Source organism: Prionailurus viverrinus, chromosome B2, assembly GCF_022837055.1.
Source record: "Prionailurus viverrinus isolate Anna chromosome B2, UM_Priviv_1.0, whole genome shotgun sequence".
Taxonomy (NCBI): domain Eukaryota; kingdom Metazoa; phylum Chordata; class Mammalia; order Carnivora; family Felidae; genus Prionailurus; species Prionailurus viverrinus.
The window spans coordinates 150,902,577-150,923,967 of NC_062565.1; the positions used below are offsets into that span (position 1 = coordinate 150,902,577).

General features: G+C 52.4%; 1 protein-coding gene across 14 annotated transcripts in view; it reads left to right on the forward strand.

Moving 5' to 3' along the window:
* Nucleotides 1-21,391, forward strand: part of AFDN (afadin, adherens junction formation factor) — a 142,751-nt gene that overhangs the window by 111,471 nt on the left and 9,889 nt on the right. For all 14 annotated transcript variants that reach the window (XM_047859974.1, XM_047859978.1, XM_047859979.1 and 11 more), the window contains 7 exons: nucleotides 5,741-5,806; nucleotides 6,018-6,091; nucleotides 6,761-6,879; nucleotides 8,220-8,414; nucleotides 9,059-9,150; nucleotides 9,468-9,653; nucleotides 12,399-13,370. In XM_047859974.1, the coding sequence (XP_047715930.1) occupies nucleotides 5,741-5,806; nucleotides 6,018-6,091; nucleotides 6,761-6,879; nucleotides 8,220-8,414; nucleotides 9,059-9,150; nucleotides 9,468-9,653; nucleotides 12,399-13,370 (1,704 nt within the window). The remainder of the gene's footprint in view (nucleotides 1-5,740; nucleotides 5,807-6,017; nucleotides 6,092-6,760; nucleotides 6,880-8,219; nucleotides 8,415-9,058; nucleotides 9,151-9,467; nucleotides 9,654-12,398; nucleotides 13,371-21,391) is intronic.

Consider the following 21,391-nt stretch of genomic DNA (forward strand, 5'->3'; position numbering starts at 1 on the left):
CTGTCTGCAGTCCCAGGTGGGGCTGCAGGGCAGAGGCCAGCCGGAGCATCCAGGCGCTGTGCCGCCTCACTCCCTCCCGTGCCTTTGGAAGGGGAAATGTGCTTCTGAGAGCAACAGATTACTTCTCAGTACTTCCATTCATTCCAAAACTGGATCTCGTGGAATTCATAATTCCTGACGCCTTTGGAATAGATAACTGCTTTCCAGAAGACCCTTTTAAAAAAATTCTTTTTTAATGTTTATTTTTTAGAGAGACAGACAGAGTGTGAGTTGGGGAGGGGCAGAGAGAGAGGGAGACACAGAATCCGAAGCAGCTCTAAGTGTCAGCGCAGGGCCCGATGCTGGGCTTGAACTCACGGACCGTGAGATCACGACCTGTGTCGAAGTCGGATGCTTAACTGACTGAACCACCCAGATGCCCCTGGCCTTTACATTTTAATGTTTGTGGTTACTCTTCCCATGGTTGGAAATCAGGACGTATAATGTTACCTATAATAGATTTGATATTGTAAAAATCTTATTTTTAGCCAGTTGTCTGCATAACTACAAATTTATTGCTAGTGCTTGTGGTTACTAATAATATATATGCCATAAAAAAATAGTTTTAGGGTAGTGTTGTCCAATAGAACGTGTGAGCCACATAGGTAATTTAAATTTTTTTTTTTTTAACATGAAATTCATTGTCAATTTGGTTTCCATACAATACCCGGTGCTTATCCCGTCAGGTGCGCTCCTCAGTGGCCATCGCCCTAATTTTAAATGTTCTATTAGCTACGCTAAAAAAAAAAAAAAAAAAAAAAAAGCAACTGTGAAATTAATTTTAATGTGTTTTGTTTTACATAATATATCCAAAATGTTATGATTCCAACACGTAGTGAATAGAAGTCATTAATGAGATACCTTAGATTCTTTTTTCCGTACAAAACTCTCGTGTCTGGGTATATTTTATATGTAATACACACTGCAGTTCGGACTAGCCACGTGTGGCCTGTGGCGGCCATATCAGACAGCACGCTGTATAGTGTCTAATTCCATTTCCCCAGCACTGGCAAAACTGTTTCTTTGTATTCCTGTAATTGGCTTTGGTTAATGTTTGCGCGTTACATTCCCTTAGTGACACGTGTGTCACACCGGTGCGTAGCAGCAAACGCCTTCTGGGCCCCGTTTTCCTTTCTTAATTGGAAAAGGCAGGAGGCGGTGGGGGGACTTGCCTGAGAGCTCAGTCTTCTTGGGCTAGGTCAGTGTGCATAGGATTGTTCAGAAGTAAGACAGAAGTCAAGCGGCTTAATGCTTCTGCAATAAATTTTGTTTCATACAGCTTTTATCATTGTCTGTAACGTTCTTTTTTTCGCATGAAGCGGGCAGGTAGTGAGAGCTCCATAAAGTTGTGGAATTGCTACAGCCAGATAGATGGTGAGCCTGCCTTGGGGCCTCCCGAGAGCCGACTTGTTCCCAGTATGAGTGGCCTTAGCAGGGCGAAGCAGCACCCGCTTGCCCCCCCCCCCCCCCCGCCCCCGCCCACCTGGCAAGGTGGACATTCCGGGCCAGGGCTGTTGTGGCCACATGGGGAGACACTGGGCCACCTCAGAGTGGGTCACAGACTGTCTTGGGTCTAAAGTAACTACCCATCTTGATCTTATATAAACATACACACATATATGTATGCATGTGTAGTTAGAAATTCCTGAGTTCTTTCACTTCTGGGTACTCGTCTGTAATTTTGTTTTCTAGAAGAGTCGCCAGTGAACTGGTCATTTCTCCCTGTGGCAGTATGCGACTCTCAGTTTTTTATGGCCAGTTTGTAACTGGGCTGCATGTGAAGCATAGATAGGATTCAAATAAGCGGAGGTGGGAGGAGCCAGATAGAAGCAGGGAAGGGAGTGGGTCTGCGGAAGAGAATGTGTAGAACACGGCCGTGGGAAAAATAGGCAGTGTGGTCTTGCGGTAAAGAATTCTTCTAGGTAAGCAGTACGAGGTTGAGACCACGTTAGTGAGAAGGTTCAAATGCCGACCGAAGTGTGGATGCCTCTTTAGAATATTCCAGATCCAGATTCTTGTGTAGCACCCTCCCCCAAGAGTATGTTTTTTTAATACTGACTTAATTAAGGTCCATTTTTATGACCGGCCTTAAATGGACCTTCTGAATTGAGGTCTCTCAGAATCATGGTCTCATGATTCCTCAGATGAGCACCTTTTCTAACTAGCAGACACACTGATACGTTGAACTTGGAATTAAAAGATGTGATTATAGCTTAGAATGCAGGCAAATTCCCATCGTGCGAGAAAATGCCATTTCTCAAATACTGCGCCTTTCTCGTCGTCCATTACTGACAGTAGCGGATGTGCGTGCTTCTTCCCGAAACGGCACGTTTGCCGCCGTGGTCAGAAATGCTGAGGGTTTGTAACTTTATGAACTAGTAATTTTACAGCGTTACCAGTGTTCTGTTACCAGCTCAGCGTATGATGGCCACACGAGCTGCTTCCTAACCTACCAGCGGATCCCGTCGGTAAGATTCTGGGCTGCGTCCCAGTAAGGAGTGAGCACACTCTGGGCGCATCGGGCAGCGGCCGGGGAAGGGGCCGGGGGGGAGAGCCGTCCGCACTGTCGTGTCGCCGGAGCAGCGTCAGGGAGGGACGGACTGTGTCTGGCCTGTCGTGGGGAAGGTGGGCGGGCCGGCGTGCGGGGGCAGGTGAGCCCGGGGTCGAATGACGACGGTGCTTTGGCAGACACGATGCATCAGACTGGCGTGTGGCAAGTACGAACAAAGGCAGGAACGTGGAAACAGGATGGAACAGGGGTGGGGGGCGGGGGGATGAGGCACGGTGTGCTGCAGGGGCGAGGACTCGAACCGGGTTCTGGGGGTGTGGCGCTTGTCAGCTGGCCTCTGGTCAGGAGCCCGGACGGGCGTGCTTCCAGAAGGGGCTCCCGCGCCAGGCAGGCCAGTCACGGGGCGGGGGCTCGCCGGGACTGTTGAGAGAGTGAGGCCACGATGCTGCCCAGTGTCTCCCTGGGATATTTACACTGCGACCGCGTGAGTGTCCTTGCACGTGGGCGGTAAATGCCTGGAGGCGCTGCAGGTTTCGGCCTTCTTAAACGGTACTTGCGGTTCACGCGGAGTCCGCCAGATTCAAGCGTGTGTGAGTTGTTTAGGACGCACGGTGGCCGTGGAACAGCCTCGTGGCTCCCCGCGGTGTGAAGTGAGGGGCGGGGGGTGAGAGCACGAAGCGATCCCACAGGGAAGCCGCGGTTCACGGTGACCGTGCAGGAGGGACTCCCCAGACCGAGAACGGCCCCAGGTGTGTGAGCGGGCTCTGGGCTGAGGCGAGCGGACAGGAGTCCCCGTTTTCTCTTATTCTGTGTTGTGACTGTGGATGGAGTCCTCGCACCGTGTCCAAGTGAGTGAGGCTGTTTTCATCATTAACAGGAACCTTAGAAAGTGTGCCGGAAATGGGGCAGGAGGGTCTTCGTTTATTGTTTTAAAATGTATATGTATATTTGGTACTCCGTCGTTTCTATCCCTGTTCCTAAAAATACTATATTATCAGTGTTACTGCTCAGCGGTTTTCTTTTCAAAGATGGCAGTGATTGAATATTTGCACTTGATCTTAGCCAAAGGCAGAGAATCGACAGAGTAGCGATTGTTATCGTCTGCGTTATGAGGACAGTATCGCGTTGCCGACAGATCGTGCTTGTGAAGGTGGCCGTGCCCGCGCGCACTGAAACCGGCACCCCGAAAGGCCGTAGGCGCTGCGTCTCTGCCAGAGCGCGGAGGGAAAAGGTAGCTCTGCCCTCAGAACCTATTTTCACAGAAATTCCGGCCTCAGGTATTGTCCGTGAGGAAGTAGCGTGCCCCGTTTGTGGGAGGGGAGAAGGGAGCTTTTCGGTTCCCCCGAGTTCTTGCCAGGCAGCTGCAAAGTCTAGTGTAGGACACAGGCCTCGTGAGGGCAGGGGGTGCGTTCCGTTCGGTGACGCACGTCCAGAGCCTGAGTCAGCATAAGCGTTCAGTGAGCGAGGGTCGAGTGAACGAGATCCTCACTTAAAAGAGCTGAGTTGCGGAATTCAGCACTCAGTCGCAGAGTACATAAAAGTGTCGAATGTATTGAAGACGTCAGATCACACGCAAGGGAACATCCCGTATGACGGATGGGGGTAGGGAGGAGGCTGTCCTAGAAGGAATTTCCCACAGTGTGAGCTAGCTGCCCAAGTTCAAGGAAACCCAGTACTGGCCTGAGTAAAGCTCTTTTGCTAAGTGACTCACTAAAATTCAGAACGTTGCCATTTATCGAGTGCCTGCCATATATTTTCTTTATTGTGAAATTTCAGATTTACCAAAAAGCACAAAGCTTTGCAAACTACCTCGGTGTTGGCGGAGGGGGGTGAAAAGGTCACAGGCTGCACCTGGTTGTCCTGTTGTATTAAAAGTGCTGGGTGATTCCTGGGGGGGCAGGTGGCCTAGGGGACACCTAGGCCAGAGGGTGGGGGGCTGCCAGAGAGGGCACCGGGCTTATACCTTGTGCACGGCTTTTATCAGCCCAGTTCCCAGATAATGGAGCCATGGGAAGTCTGGAGCTTTCCCAAAATTGAGTTGTTTTGTTAAATTGAGACATTTTATGCCATTTTTAAAATGAGCCACGCAACACATGGCTTTAGGCTCACAGAACCGGGGTGTGATACGTGCTGGAGTTTCCCCGAGGGGACCACGGGGGGAGAGGCCTTGGGCCCCGGCAGCCACACCGTCCTCCTCCAGCCTGCCTGTAACTGGAGGGAGACACGGAGGGCCTTTGGGGGGAAATTACGCAGTTCCAGAGTATTCGACCTTTGTTTCAGTTAAGTCGTGTATTGAAATCGCAGTCTTTACAGCTTTGTGTGATCCCTTTTATAGTTTTGCTTTTATGACACGATACTTCATAACTGCCGTGGTTACTGTGACCTAAGAAACACGTACTCGGTTGTAGAACATTGGCAGGAATATCCAAGTGAGAGTTCATGCACGATTGCTTCCTTTGTTCGTTCCGATATCTTGCCCCTGTTTGATTTTTATGTCGTGGTTATAAATGTCCGTGTAGAATGTTGGCGATCCTACTACGCCAACATTGGAAGTTCTCACCCCCGCCCCCCCACCCACCGCCGAGTCCCCCGTGGCGTAACATGAAGCAAGGCTGGTGCGCCCTCTGTGTGGACTGGGGCTCCAGGACTCACCTAGAGTTACGATACGTGATCCTTCCATTGAGTCGTACGGAAGATTCTCTACGTGATCTTCTCGCTGCCTAAAGCCCCCTCCTACTTGCCGCAAGAAGGTTTTTCTTGTTTTAATTTTCAACGACAGGTTTCGAAAAAATAATGGGATATAGGAACGTAAAAGTGCTGTAATAAATTGCCTTTGTATCAAAGCGGCTAACGGTATGTGTCACCGGGTAGCATTAGCTCACCCACTTAGGGCTGCGCAGAGCTCAGCCGGAATCTGCACTCGGGTCGCGTGTCTTCGTATCCTCATCAGCTGGGTTGGTAATACCTGCCTGGCAAGAGTACTTTTCCTGAATTTAGGAACATAAAATGGGTACATTTCCTGCCAGTTCCTTTATGTTTACCACGCAGAGTGTTAATGAAGTGCCAATTTTCGTGTGGAAGCAAGAACCGGGACTTGTGTTACCACTCTGTACCTGTTTTATTTTATTTTAGTTCTGGTTTTATTTCACTGCGTGTTTTCAATGCCATGTTTCTTACCCTATTTTTGCCTAGGGTGCTGGTCAAGAGAAACTCGGAATCTATGTCAAGTCTGTCGTAAAAGGAGGTGCTGCAGATGTGGTTAGTATGATTTCTCCCGTTGTGAGTTCACCGCGTGTCACATTTAGCAAACGACCTGAGCTACTTCGGTGATACTTTCTGTTATAAAATGCCAAGTGTGGTGTTTGCTGAAAAGACCAACGTGAGCATACTTACCGCTGACTTTCCTCTTCCCCCTCTTGCCCTTTGCTGTCCCTCCCGCCCAACACACGTACCTTTTGGGTGTGCGCAGGATGGGCGCCTGGCCGCAGGTGACCAGCTCCTCAGTGTGGATGGACGAAGTCTGGTAGGACTCTCTCAAGAAAGGTATCGCTTATGTATTTGTTTTAGGTTGGCATTTTCAGGATGTTTCACAGTAAATTTAGATTTAGAAGACAAAAAGTAATGCTAGAAAGATCTGCCCTTAATCTTCACTTTTTAAAAAAAATTTTTTTTTTTTTAACGTTTATTTATTTTTGAGACAGAGAGCATGAACGGGGGAGGGTCAGGGAGAGGGAGACACAGAATCTGAAACAGGCTTCAGGCTCTGAGCTGTCAGCACAGAGCCCGACGCGGGGCTCAAACTCTCTAACCGTGAGATCGTGACCTGAGCCGAAGTCGGCCGCTTAATCGACTGAGCCACCCAGGCGGCCCCAATCTTCACAGTTTTAAATATAAACTTCGTGTATATGACCCCTCTCTTGTTAGCATGTTAGAGTGTGTATTTTGGTCTGGAGCAGTTTCTTTGAAGCTTAAAAAAGCCTATTCTTAGCACATCCTGAGGATTCCTGAAAGTCCTTTCACTGTTCTTGATAGGATAGTTCTTGGTCTCTGAGGAAGGGAGCCGGCAGCCGGGAGCCTGCGCAAGGGTTCAAAGCTGCTGCTCAGAACAGCGGGTGAGGCCGCACGACGTGCGGTTACTGTGGTCACAGGCGGCCATCGTGAGGAGCGGGCACTGCTCTCCTTTCCCTTACTAGTGCTGTTCTCTCTTCCTAGGGCAGCAGAACTCATGACAAGGACCAGTTCCGTGGTGACACTGGAAGTAGCCAAGCAAGGAGCCATCTACCACGGCCTGGCCACCCTGCTCAACCAGCCGTCCCCGATGATGCAGAGAGGTGAGCGCTCCTGGCGCGGCCTTGCACGCCGCGTCTGCCCATGACCGCTGTCGCGGTCGCCACCTGGTGTTGATCGCTTACCGCGTGCCGGGCATTTTACAGTCACGGCCTCTCTCGACAGTCACAAAACTCTACGGAGTAGGTGCTGTCCCAATTTTAAAGACAGGCTCGGGATGCGATCCCTTGCAAGATGGCCAAGATAAGTCGTTCACGACCGTGTCCGGTGTAGGCCCGCTGGCCTTCCGGCCGTGTGGGGGTTCGCTAAGGTCCTGCCCCCCGGCACCTCCCGTGGGGCCGGCTGGAGAGTCTCCACCGGCCCGGCACTTGGCCGTAGTAAAGCAGGTGGTGAGGGACGTAAAGTCTTCAAAGAACAGGTAGAATTCTCCACTGGAAGAATGTACGTGTGCGTGTATGTGAACAGTTACTTCAGTCCTTTGTGTGCTGAGACGGGACGTGATTATCCCGTTCTGCGTAGTTCACTTCAGATTTAAAAGCTCAGTTCGCATAAGATGATTTGTTGGTGGGAACCATGATTTTATAGCTACATCAAAAATCCCGGAATAAAACCAATATAAATTTAGGGCTTTCTTAAAGGATCAGTTCAGAAATCACAGGAGAAAACCCATTAGGACTCACATCGTCTCTTAAATCATTATATACTTTGCATTTACCATGCTCACTGTGTGCAGCTGCCAGGTCTGGCCTCGATGGAGCTCTCTTCTCCACTGGCCAGTGATCTGGGAGCCTCCCAGGCCAGCACCTGCCTGAGGTCGACCTAAGGGTCACACACACACAAGAAGGCTTCTGAGAACCCAGACCCACCGTTCGCTGAAACGAACAAACCGCGTCTTGACGAAACCATGTGCTATAGGAGAGGCCTTCGTTACTTTTTTCCTGACACGATGCCAGGCTGGTGCCTGATGTCATAGCTTACAGCCGCTTCCAAGAGGCAAACCCAACCGTGAGTTACCGGTCAGAGGGAAGCTGTTCGAGCAGAGAACACGCCGGGGCGACCATGCAGGGAGACGAGGCCAGAAGTAGAGCTCACCCCGGGGTTGACAGAGTTCCCGTGTGTTTTAGAAAGTGAGGGGAGTGTGTTTGGTGGACTTTGAGAAAATCGGCTTTGAAAGAGCACCTTTCCCATCAATAATAGCTAAATGTCACTTTTAAGCTTCTCTAGAAAGATTTGATTCCTAGACTAAACGCTACCTTATTCCTTCACCTAAGAAGAAGGTCTTTTGAAATTTTAAATATTTGTAGGTTCGTCTTTCTTGAAGACTAGGGTATTTAAAATAAAATCTTGAACGATTGAAGAGACCCTGAGTGCACTCTGACTTCAGTTTCAGACCGTCGTGGCTCAGGGAAACCCCGACCAAAGAGCGAAGGTTTCGAGCTCTATAACAATTCAGCTCAAAACGGGTCACCCGAGAGCCCTCAGCTGCCTTGGGCGGAATACAGCGAACCGAAGAAGCTCCCTGGCGATGACAGGCTGATGAAGAACCGGGCTGACCACCGCTCCAGCCCCAACGTGGCAAGTAAGAGGGACCGCTGTGGCCATTCCTTCCCTGGCCTTTGAGCTAGCTCTTGTCCAGATACACGCACGGTCACGGCCAGAAAAGGCCGGGGGGGTGGGCACCCTGTGCTTTCTTAGTTATCAGAACGACATTGCCTGCGTGTGCTGGCTGAGATGTGTTTTTCATGAGAGATACCCCAAGCACTGTCCTTCCGACAGGTAATAAGAACGAAGTTCGAAAACGTTTGATTGGCCTGATGCTCTAGGGCGGTACGTTGACCACGTCCGCGGCAGGGGACGGTGAACGTTTTATGCTTCTAAGGGGTTGTTAACAAGAAGGAGGCTCAGTGGAAGGGTAATGCAACACTCAGGAGGTTTGCAAAGCCTGAAATACTGACTGACTGTCCCGTTGCCGGGAGGGTTTGCCGGCCGCCAGTCTGTACGTAATACTTTCTGGCCCTGGGCTCTGATTATTCGAGAGAGGGGAGTGGGTACGAGGAGCCCTGATGTCTCCCGTGCCCCAGTTTTCGTCTCTGTGCTGACTCCTCACCGGCCGTTGGAAGATGCCCGGCACGTGCTCACCACCCGTAAAGGACGTTAAGTGACGTTGTGTCGAGTTGTCCTCCCAGGAGTCACCTTTCTTTTCCCTGCCTCTTTCCAACGCAGATCAGCCCCCCAGTCCCGGAGGGAAAAGCGCGTACGCCCCTGGAGCAGCCGCTAAGATCACGTCCGTCTCCACCGGAAACCTCTGCACTGAGGTCTGAGAGAGGAGGGAACCGTTCTCGCTGGGATGAACACCTAGATTATCTCGTGACGCTCACACTCTGTAGATTAGCATTGTTTGTAATCCCTGAGTACTGCTTTTTTTGTTTTTAATAGAATAGGTAAATTAGCTTTAAATTGATAAGTCAGGGCAAAATGAAATGTTTTTCATTATTCCTAGTAGAGGACCACTTTTAATTCTTAACACAGGTTTAAAAATACACAGAAACCACATTTTAAAACAGAATATTGGAAATTAAATGAGTCCGTGTACAAATTGCCAAAAGCCCGCTTTCTTCTTCACGTTTTACAGGAGCAGACCCCTCCACCTCGACCTGAGGCCTACCCCATCCCCACCCAGACGTACACCAGGGAGTACTTCACCTTCCCGGCCTCCAGGTCCCAGGACCGCGTGGCTCCCCCTCAGAACCAGTGGCCCAGTTACGAGGAGAAGCCGCACGTACACACAGATGGTCACCAGTCCGGCCCCGCGATGCAGGTCAGAGAGGAGGCCACGGACATCCGCGCCCCCAAAGAGAATTGGTTTGGCAGGGTGGAGTCTGAATGGTTTCTGAGCTACAGCTGACGTGCTCTGTAGGACAGTGCTGTCCTACGTGGTCTCCCGGGTAACTGAGGAAGAGGGGATGGGAGGGAATACTAAATGTGAAAAGGAGTTCTTTGTTCTCTGGAAGTTCGATTCACAAAGTGTTAGTAATAGCGCACCCTGATGACAGTTTGTGAGGTGGGGTCACGGGCTCCAGGGCTGAGAAACGAGCGGTGTGTGTTTTTTCTTACTTACACCAGAAGCCGTCCCGAGCGCTGGGACGCAGGCGTGACCGGGGTCCCTACCCGTGACCCTAACGATGCGACGGGGAAGCGAGGCAGAGGAAGTAAACACGGGGTAGTGGGTCCTGCTAGGGACGTGGGTCCCCGCCGAGCGACTGGCGCCTGGGCTCCCACGGTCCGTTACCGCTCTCTGAGGGAAGAGCGTTTCGGACGGGGGAGGAGGCCCGGGTGGGCTGCTGAGCGGGAGCCGGGGGGTGGGGCGCGTCACAGGCCCTTGCAGCCTGGAACCACGCGGAAGGGTTCAGGTGACGGGAAGATGAAGGGTTCAGGTTCTATCCAAGCTAGTAGAGAAGGGGCCGTCAGGGCGGTGGAGCTGGGGAACGTCATCAGATGTGTCTTGTGTTTACAAAGAGAACTTTGCACCGTGGGAGCCTGGGAGAAGTCAGATGTATGCTTAAAAATAGGTATGGTCTGGGATGTGTGACGACACCGGGCCCGGGTAGCACGTTCCGGCTGTGCTGCTCTAGAGACTGGGGGCTGAGGGTGGGACTGGGCTGAGCCGAGGAGGGTGGGAGAGCAGAAGAGGGGTCACAGTCACAGTCACGGGAGGCAGCACGAACAGCGAGGAAGAGCCTCGTGTCCTGAGGTCCACGGCTCCGTCCTGTCCCGTTACTCGAGAAGCCCAGTCTCTTCGAGAGTATTGGACACCCCCCGCCGGCTCGACCAGCGGGCTGGAGCAGGCTGCGAGAGAGGATTTCTCCAGATTTCTCTTCCACAGTGAATGCTCATGTGCCTTGCCTCCCTCCCCAGGGAAGACCCGCTTCCCATATGTCGAGAGAATCCACACGTGTCTCCTGTCTTACGGGAATAGCATTTAGTAAGCCTCCACATTCATGTTCGTGGTGCACGTCCGCTTCTGCCCCACACGTGGGTAACGGGCACCTAGAAGAGGAGGCCAGGAAACCGGGACGTCCGGGTGTGGGAGGGTCGCTTACTTGGATCGTGAAATGACCGAGCATAAGAGTAGGACTTGCCAGGGGTGCACGGAGAGGTGGAGCAGGTGTGCCCCGGGAGCTAGAACGATGTCCTCGAGGAGAGCGGAGGCCTGAGCCGGGAGGACCGGGAGCCGGGTCCCGCAGTGCCGCGGAGGAGGCGTGAACTCCACAAGTTTATGCTTTCAGAGGATCTGTTCTACACGTAGGGCATTTCATGGTACGGTGGACTCTTAAATGATGTGGGTCTGGACTGTTCATGTCCACTTTTACGCACATTTTCTCAGTATGGTGCTCTGTGTTTTCTCATCCTTGTGGTTTTTGTCTTTTCTGTGGTTTGTTGTAAGAATACAGTAAGTACATAAGGAAACAGACTGTGTGCTGATCGACTCTTTATGTCACGGGAAAGGCTTCCAGTCGGCGGTAGGCTGTTTGTAGTTCAGTTTCTGGGGGAGTCAAAAGTTGTACGTGGATTTTTGACTACCCAGGGTTCAGTGCCCCTGTCCCCTGCCTTGTTCGAGGGTCAGCTACCTTTTTGTGCCCTGTAGACTGTCCAGCGATCAAGAAACTTTCTGTGTCTGTAGTAAAGCTATAGCAAAATATTGGCAGTAAATGTTCCATTTTTCTATCAGGCTACCGTGTTTTCAAGTGATACTTCATTTTCTTCTTGGCTTATTTTTTAAGGAAAGGGAAACAGTTTACCTTCCAGGTTTACATCTTCAATTTCTACACATTAACAGAACAGGAGAAAATGTTTGACATCCTAGTGAGTCATTTCTGTCACTTTAAACTACTTTCAGACATGCCGTTTTTCAGACATGAGCCTCCTAGCCCTTTGAAACAGTGTATTCGTTTCATCTCTGACACACACGCATACACGTCCGCGTTCAGCGACCGATGGCACTGCGTTCTGTACTTTGCTTTCTAAGACTGGAACAGACAGGCTCGGGTGCATGGCTTGTCCTGGCCTGTGCACAGCTCTGTCAGCCTGTCAGCCCTGGGACCATGGCTCAGGTAGTAAAGATTCGAGAACTACTGCTCTTACTTCGAACTTTACGACGGAGAAGTAGATTTTGCTGCTCTTCGCGTAGTTAGACTGAACACATTCCTCCTCGCGAAGTCCGTCGCGTGGGAAACCACAGCGGAGATGTGTGCACGCGGCCAGACAAGAGGGGGGAAGGGCGCCGTCCGTAAAGCACCTGCGTTTCTATGCGCCGCGCCGCCTCCTTTTCACAGTGATGCAGAGAAGGAAGCCCGGCCCTTCCCTTTTTGTAACTGGAGAAGCGCTGACCCCCCCACATCGTGCACCCCGCACCGCCAGAGACCTGGGCGGTCTCCGCCTCTGTGTGCCACTCGCTAAACAATTGCCCTAAAATGTTTTCTCCCTCAAGGTGCAATATTTGTGAGTTTTTAATAATTCTTTCCAAGTGGCCGAAAGATAACGGTTTTCCGTGTTCTTCCTCTAGCGCGTCACCCGCTCCCAGGAGGAACTTCGGGAGGATAAAGCTTACCAACTCGAGCGGCATCGGCTGGAGGCGGTGCTGGATCGCAAGTCCGACAGCGACGTGTGGATCCAGCCGAGCTCCTCGGTGGGCTCCAGCACGTCCAGCCAGGAGCACCTGGACCCCTGCTCCAAGTCGGGCACCCCCGCCTCCACGCTGACCAAGAGCGGCCCCGGGCGCTGGAAGACGCCGGCCTCCGCGCAGCCCCTGCTGGCGGCCCCCCCGCCCGCGCAGACGGACCTGCCCCCGCCGCCCCCGCCGCCCCCCGCGCACTACACCGGAGACTTCGACGGGATCCCCGTGGACCTGCCCCTCCCGCCCCCTCCCAGCGGCCAGGCGGCGGCGGAGCGGAGGAAACGGGAGGAGCAGCAGCGCTGGTACGAGAAGGAGAAGGCCCGCCTGGAGGAGGAGCGGGACAGGAAGCGCCGGGAGCAGGAGCGGAAGCTGGGCCAGATGCGCTCCCAGGCCCTGAACCCGGCCACGTTCTCCCCGGTGACCGTCGCGCACACGAAGCCGGAGAAACCTTCCACGCTCCAGAGGCCCCAGGACACGGTCATCCGGGAGCTGCAGCCCCAGCAGCAGCCACGCACCATCGAGCGCCGAGACCTGCAGTACATCACGGTCAGCAAAGAGGAGCTGTCCTCAGGGGACAGCCTGTCCCCCGACCCCTGGAAGCGGGACGCCCGGGAGAAGCTGGAGAAGCAGCAGCAGATGCACATCGTGGACATGCTGAGCAGGGAGATCCGGGAGCTCCAGAGCAAGCCCGAGCGCAGCGCCGAGGACAGCGACCGCCTGCGCAAGCTCATGCTGGAGTGGCAGTTCCAGAAGAGACTGCAGGAGTCCAAGCAGAAGGACGAGGACGACGAGGAGGAGGAGGACGACGACGTGGACACCATGCTGATCATGCAGCGCCTCGAGGCTGAGCGGAGAGCAAGGGTAAAGGGGAAAAGTGCTGTGGGCGCGCGTTTCTGTGCTACCTGCCCCGAGCGCGTGGCGCTCCCGGCCCGGGGCCCTGGAGGGTTGAGGGGGGCCCCTGGCCTGTAGCCTGTCGCTCCGTCTCCCGCTCGCTGGTGGTCCCGCACGACCAGCCGGGCTGGGGGGCGTGTTCTCTGCAAAGGGCTCACTGCCATCCAAGTGGAACTTTGCTGTTCAAGTCGGCAGACTCCCATTTGTCCTTCTCGTTAGCGCTTCAGTTGAGAAAACAAGCTCGTAACCGCTACTTTGTTCGGAGCCAGTTGAAGGCCTCCCCGGGGGTCAGCAGGATTTTTTCTTACACGGCCAGATAGTCAAACATCTTAGGCTTTGTGGGCCGTACGCGGTCTTCACGGCACCGCTCTGCTGTTGCACGACGGAAGCCGCCTTGGCCGCGGCGCAAACGGTGAGAACCATGGGCCAGGGCACCCTTCACGAACGGGGGGCAGGACACCTGCCCAGCCCAGGTCGTGATGGTCGGCACTGGACGGTGGGTGACGGAGGGGACTGTTGAGAGTCCCAGAGTTGCGGTTCTCGCAGCCTTGCCCAGCAGGACACTCCGCGCACTGGCTGTACGCGGCGAAGCAGGTACTTAGGAAACTAAACCGTTCTGTTTCAGCGGGAGTATAGACACCGAGAACTTAGGGTTTTAATTTAATTTCTCCATACGACGAAAGTAATTTGTGCTTTTCGCATCAAACGAAGGAAAGGTCATGTCAGTTTCGTGCGCTAGATCGTTAGAATGCCAGATTGAAGACTCCATTACCCTATCAGAACGGAGGGGCATTTGCCGGTATTAATCTGCAGACAGTGCTGTGGACCACATGGTAGGAGGTCTCACACAGGGCAGCTTTCTGGGAAGAGACGGCCGAGACCACGTCCTCTGGATTTGGTTTCTAATTGCCACTTTTACTTAATGCTGTCTGCCAGACATCTAAGCAAGTAACTGTTACGTCAGATGTTTGAATGTTTCCACATCAGGACACAGAGTGACCTTAGATAGTGACCAGTCCATACAGCCGACTCTGACCCCTTTTCAGGTTTGCCTCGTGAGTTTTGTCCTGAAACGTTTCGCACACTTCTTATTACACGCTTCTTGTCAGCAAAGGGGATGTAGGACTTTACCCAACATCCAGCTGAACGAACACCCAAATGTTAAGTCACCAGTAATAAACTCCTGAAAAACAACTGTATTTACCCTCAGTGCTACTTTATTTCAAAGCGCATCCGGTTAACGATGCATTACTTGTAGCGTAAGAATTCTCAGCACAGCGCTGACCCTGGGGTCAGGACCCTGGTGTCCACCGTGTCCACGGCTGGCTGAGTGCTCCGTGCAGGGTCCCCTCCCTGTCCTCGGCCAGTGCCACTAGAGGCAGGGCGTGTGCCCCTGGCCCAACTCTCCCGTCCCCGGGACACAAGAAAACAGCGATGTTTACTGCAGTTCATACTGAACCAAAAGCCGACGTGTATGGTAAATCGGTAGACGTTGTTAACATTTATTGTTATAACTGTATGCCCCACCCCCCTCCCCCGCCCCATAGTGAAAAGTTAGCGACTGCATTGTAGTATTTCTCTAATTATTCTTAGCTGTGAATTTTTATTAAAGGCCTGTCAGGTTTTCCAAATAGTTCACAGTGACCATTTCAAAGCCTCAGCGTGAACTATGACATTTGGAAAGTTTCTTACAATTTTAGTGAAAAGTGTCTCCGTGTTCACCATTAATCAAATTTAAGGTGAATATCTTAGTCCCCAAGTAACAGCTCAGAGGAATTTTAAAGTCCCTTCCGTGTATCAGAATAACGAAACTCAAGTGTTTAATGCTGTGTGGACATTTTCCTGCTTGTGGGTGCCTGAAGTCCACGCACAGTTTTCGCTGTGCTCCCCGGGCCGTCCTCCAACGCAGGTGACGCGCGGGAGCAGCGAGCACGCGGGGTGGAATACGGTCTAAACTTGACTTTTTTTCACACTTCATCTTTCTTTTTGTTTCCTTCTCTGTTACTGCAGCAGACTGGTCTGCCAGCAATCTCTGTTCTAGATTTGGTATGTTCTCATTTCTTTCCCTTTGGTACTTTTTTCCTGTCTTGATTTTCTTTTTTTCTGTTAGTGGTGGTGGTTTGTGTTCCTAGTAGACGCAGCTCCTTGGGGCGTCCTAGCGCAGGCGTGTAGTTGCGGGATCGAGAAGCATGCCTTTCCGTGTGTTTAGATTTAGTTACTCTTTGCTTTCCTCCGTTAATTTTAAGTGTTACTGTTTGTTTATGGCTTTGACCTTTTCTCAGTTTTAGTCACAAAATTGATTCTGTGTATTTTTACGTAGAGTCACAAATACGCGAGCAAACGAAAGAACCTGCAACGAATAACCTATTTCATTTTTGTTACCCTGGTAGTAGATTTTGAATAACCGACTGCTAGAAACTCCACCGAATTGGTATTCACGTTGTTTTGCCAGTTAAGATGTAACTGGCATCTGTCTGTTGGCAGAAAAAGAGAGCTTTTTGGTAATTGTTGCTCCGTTTTCTTTAATAATCTTGCATGGACTTCAGTTTGCTTCACCAGCCATATCGTCTGCCGAAACATACCCGACATCCCATTCTGTGGTCAGTTCAGGGTTTTTGTTCGTTTCATGTTTTATTTTTGAGGGGGAGTGCAAGCTGCGGGGGTGGGGGGAGGCGGACAGAGGATCGGAAGCGGGCTCCGCACAGTCAGCGCACAGCCCAGCGCGGGGCTCGAACTCCCGAACCGTGAGATTGTGACCTGAGCCGAAGTCGGGCACTCGGCCAACTGTGCCCCTCGATTCAGTGTGTTTGGTATCCACGTTCGGGAGATCCAGTCGACCGTTTAGTGCCCGTGGTGCTCCAAGGCCATTATCAGTGTCACCGGCCACGAGTTCTGCGCCGGCTGAAACGCTCCTAATAACTTGAGGTCGTTTTTTGTTGGTCACTTCTTAAACGTACAAGGTCGGGATCCGACAGTACTTTTAACACGTCCTGAGTCTCCGTTTGGCTTCAGTGGCCTCCTCATCAAATGACAGCCCCCCCCCCCCCCCCGTTTTTAGCTCAACAGTGTGGTGGCACGACCGCTGTGCAGAGAAGCCCCTCCCAGAAGCGTTTCCCGCCTCGATAACCAAAGAGCATATTTGTTTTAGCGTCACCTCCCCCGCCCCCATGAGACAAAGACAAAATATGGATGTTTTCTCCGTACTTCTTTGTATGGCAACATGCACCTGTGGTGGGCGGTCGGAAGATACCGGTTAGAGCAGATTCTTCGTTTGAGATGCTCATGTTACATCCTCTCTGGGCATCCATTGCCCACCAGCTACTGTCCCGAGGCCCCGGCTGGTAGAGATTTTCCAGCTCTGTAGGCCTAGCGAGACTCTTCTGTGCAGATTATGTGACAGATAGACAATACTTAGGGATGAAGGAGGACACGAGGATTTGTGTTTTGAAGACACACTTCAGAGTTCTTCTTTCCTTAAAAGGTAGTTTTTTTCACTCCTATTGGCCTCAACCCCCACATCTCTGAGCATTTCTTAGCCTCATTTCCTGGCAAACATGACCGTCCTTACAGCGGTGTCCTTACGTAGAGTCCTTCGGTCAGAATTGGCAGCTTGTCTACAGGGAGGTGCCTCTGCCAGGTGCCCGTCCTCTTGCCGGGACGGGGTGGCCCAAGTGCCAGCGGAGTGTAGGGACAGCGCCCCGCGTGGCTGTGACGGTGTCTCCTGGGTACGACCCTGGGATGAACGGGGCAGGTGCTCTGTCGGGAGCAGCCCACAGTCTCCATGAGCTTGGGGGCCCACGTCACCGGCTCTGCTCTCCCTCTGGATTTGTAGTGGTCGGCACCCCAACCAGCCCGGGCCCCCACGCCCCCACCTCCAGACCCCGGGAGCTGGAGAAGCCAGCGACACCCGCGTTTGCGTTTCTAGCCCAGGCCTTGCCCTGGCCCACACTTCCGCCTGCAGTCAGACAAGACTTTTCAAAGCTCAGCATGTTCGGAAACCGTCCCCACCCCCCCCCCCCCAACATGCTCCTTGTCTACCTTCAGCCTTCCGCATTTCAGCCGATTCTCTTAATTGCTCAGTCCAAAAGCCTTAGTTACCATAACCCTCTTTTTCTCTCCATCAAGAAACTGTTTTTACTTCTCAGAATCTGACCACCTCGACACCCACATTGGCCTGAGCCACTGCTGTCCCCACCTGGCTCAGTGCAGGGGACTCCCTTGCTTCTGCGTTGGTTCCCTGTGTCACAGTCTGTTCTCAACACAGCAGCTAGGGTGATCCTGTTAAAAAAAAAAAAAAAATCACAGGAGTCTTCAGAACCCTGTCATTTAGAGAAACGTCCTGGGTCTTCCCACGGCCACGAAGTGCTGGTGTTCCGTCCATGCCTCCGTGCACCTGCTGTGTGGAGTTGGGCAGATGTCAGCCTCCGCCGTAGCCGCACCCGGCTCCACTCAAGTTTGCAGGGAGGGACGGGCTGTGTGACCGGGCCTCCGTTGCCATAGGTTGCCAGACAATTACACGCACTTCCCCCGGGGGAACCTGTGACGGAGGCAGAGCAGACGAGGCGGCACGCCCAGTAGTGACAGGTCACGCAGTGTCGCAAAGAGTGAGAGTCAAGGTTCTTACCGGCATTTTCTGAGTTTATATTTATTTCATATCGTGCTGCACAACAACGCCTCCTGCTCATGAAACTCCTGCCAGGAGCTATCTTCCAACTAGAAATTGACGTGACCTGACAGTCTCTCAGTTGCCTGGTCTCAGGCTTTGTCCTGTTACCGTCTTAGTGGTTCGTCTCCTGGCCCTGAGGACCCGACAGCTCAAGGGGAAGACTCCCTCCCCTTGGGGTGGTACCAGCCGAGTGACGCTGTCACCGATTTCAGCATCTCTACTGCTGACCCCATGGGAAGGCCCAGGCCAGGTCCGCCCTCGTAGGCCGCTTTCCTGTCTGGTCTTCGTGTGGGACTGGAGGAATTGGCATACGAGGGGCTGAACCGAGAGCAAGATCATAAAAACCTCAAGAGTCAGTAGGAACCCAGCTGAGAGCTGCACCTGTAGAGAGACCCTGCCTGCTCCCCCGGAGTCCCCCGCCTCGCGAGCGGGGTCTGGCTCCGAGGGTGGTGTCCAAGCCTGCCTTCAGGGAGGGTCAGTTTGACTCTAGGAAGTAGGAGGAGAATATGCTCGAATGAAAGCCAGCTTGTTGGCATGTTGGAGTAGAACACAGACTCGTGTGGTTGCAAGATGAGATAGTTGCTGTGAGAGAGCTCCCGATGTACGTGGTAGGCCACGTGCAGCCATGCGGCCCCACGCAGGCTCACCTGTCCCTGCAAAGCCAGAGCGTTTCAGCAGCCAAGCCGCACGCGTTACAGCTGCTGATAAAATTGTCACTGTCCTTACATTGAACGGGCGGGGCCGTGGGCTGTGCCCAGGGAAGAGACTTGCACACCAAGTGCCCGGGGTCATGGGGATGGCTTTCCCCATGAAGAAACACAAAGCGGACTTCCTCTCCCGCATGGGGCTCGTGGGCTGAACCCGAGTCGGGTGCCTGAGCCCGGTAGCAGTAAACGGCCTGCATGTGGGGGTCCTTCACTGCGGGGCATTAACATTTTTTAGGGTATTGTTAATGGGTGGGAACATAGGCAGATGACGCTTGCCTGTTGCCTTAAGGGTGACCTTGATAGGCTTCCGGTCCTGTCTCCCGCGAGGATCCCAAAAGCGAAAGGACACCTTGGCCCTGATTTGTATTCAGATATCGCAACAAGATCGTCTCCCTTAATGGAGTTTTTACTGTACATTAAAGACACGAGTTAGTGTCTTCTGTGGCATAAAGTTATAAACACACAGATCACAATGTAACTGTTTTCTTTTTTTAATCTGAAGATGAGGGGAGGACCGCCAGCGTAGCGAGACCAGCCAGGCTGGTGACAGTGGCTTCTGAGACCACGCCTTAGTTCTCGGCTAAGAGTGGCTGTGGTTCGGGCTGATGGCTGCTGTAAAGAACCGCGGCTGCTTCTATCTAGGCCTGTTCCCCCAAACGTAGCTTCCTGCAGGTGGCTTCCATAGCAGCCCACCCTTCGTTCTCTGCGTGTAAAACACTGAGCCCGTGTCCTCTTCATCTCATCCCAGGTTAACACAGTCTGTCCTTGCAGCTCAGCCTGTGTTAAATGTGTGGCTTAGGTTGAAGCGCCCTTTACCTGGCACTGAACGCAAGTAGACCACACAGCACAGCGTACCATTTTGAGCTAATTTGGAGTAAGTTTAGAGGCTAGGTTATCATTCCTGTCATTAACGCTTTTGGGGGAGGAGGGTCGGGCAAAGCAGCATCTGTATGAAGAATGGAAAGCCTTGTTTTGGAAGTGAAAAGACGTGAAGCAGCTTGCCGGGCAGTGGGCAGAAACTGCCTTTGTCGCGACAGCACGGATGGGTTCGTCGGTAACAGTAAAAAGAGGAGCTGGGGACCTTAACACCGGAGAAGGTTCCTCGCCGACCCCATCCAGACGGAGAAGAATGAAGGTTTTGAAGAGAAGGTGCCTGCTGTAGATTTGCTAGGTAGCATTCTGTACCTGTAATTATGAGAATTGCAGCTGTGGCCGTTTCTGAAAATGGTGCTTCTCCTCAGCGGGGAGGACCCAGCGGGCCATTTTAGCGTGTTCTGTTGTCCTTGCTCAGACCTGTTTTTAATTGCGTCTGGCAGGTAAAGCACGACGAGGGAGTCTGTGCGGAACGCCTACGTGCTTTTACGCCCTTCCATGTAGCGTATTTAATACCAGCTGCTAGCTTATCTGGTTATTTTTATTTGGGTGCCGTTTCTCACACTTCGGACCGATGAGTGTAGATTGGTTGACGCACTGGTGCTGCGGGCCATGGACCCTGCCGTGGTGGGGGGAGCTCCCCGGCAGAGGCCAGCCCTGCGCCACCCCGGGGGGCCGGGAGCCCTCACAGTTCTGCCTTGTTTCTTGGGCTCGGAATCCGTAGCCTGTGCTCCCGCTCTGAGCCCCTCACGGCCAACATCCCAACATCTCCCCTGGGCTTATGCCTAGATTTGAACTAAACGGGAAATTAAGTGAATTTGTCTTCTTGAGGAGCGGGGTTTTTTTTTCTAAGATGTTTTAATATTGTTTGCTGACCTGAAAAAGCCTAACGATGCCAAGTTAATTTGTTCCTGTCCCATCGGCTGCAGTGTTTATTCCACAGAAATAAGGCAGGAGTGAAGCTGTTAAGGTTTTTGTTAAAAAAAAAAAAAATACAAATACAGTTCAAATCCCGTTTCTGTTTTTGCCGTGAACGGTTTCTACAGTAAGCAGTAATTCCGTGAATACTGAAACACACCACGAGCAATTTTACTTAAGAGGAGTCCTTCAGGGGCTTTAACAATGAAACTAGATGGCGTTGGGTTACGTTCTAATTTTTAAAATTTTGAATCAACTCCTCTTGACGTCTGGAGGCACATTTCTTAGGTGCTACTGCAGACCAGCTCTGGAACAGAAAGGAAATACTTGGAGAAGCAAGCTTTCAAAGTTGCCGTTATCTGGGGCCGTAACAAAAGGGCGTTTTCCTCTGTTCTGGTCAAATGTACATTTAATCCAAGGATCCTTTTAGAAAAGATATTCTCAACCTGTGGCTCATAGAGGAATTTGACTCTATGCTGTTTCGGGGAGCAGGCGGTAGGTTTCCAGACACGAGAATTATTCAGAGACCGGCCAATTGGCTTGGCTGAGAGGTTGTAGCAGAAGAGAGGTGAAGTGAGGTCCCTTGCGAATACAGGCTCAGGTTCTTTGGCTCAAGACTTTGGGGTCTCCCTGGGCTGAGAAGGAATTCTTGGAGTCCAGGATGGGGTCTGGAGAAAGCCAATGGCCAAGGGTCAGTGGGCCAGGGGCTTGGCCCACGGTCCCGGTATCCCTCTGGGGTTGTGTGCTGGCACGTGGGATCTGCCCCAGGGACCTGAGGTCTGTGTGCCCCAGCCCACAAGCATGCAGACCGGAGGGAAGGAGGATGG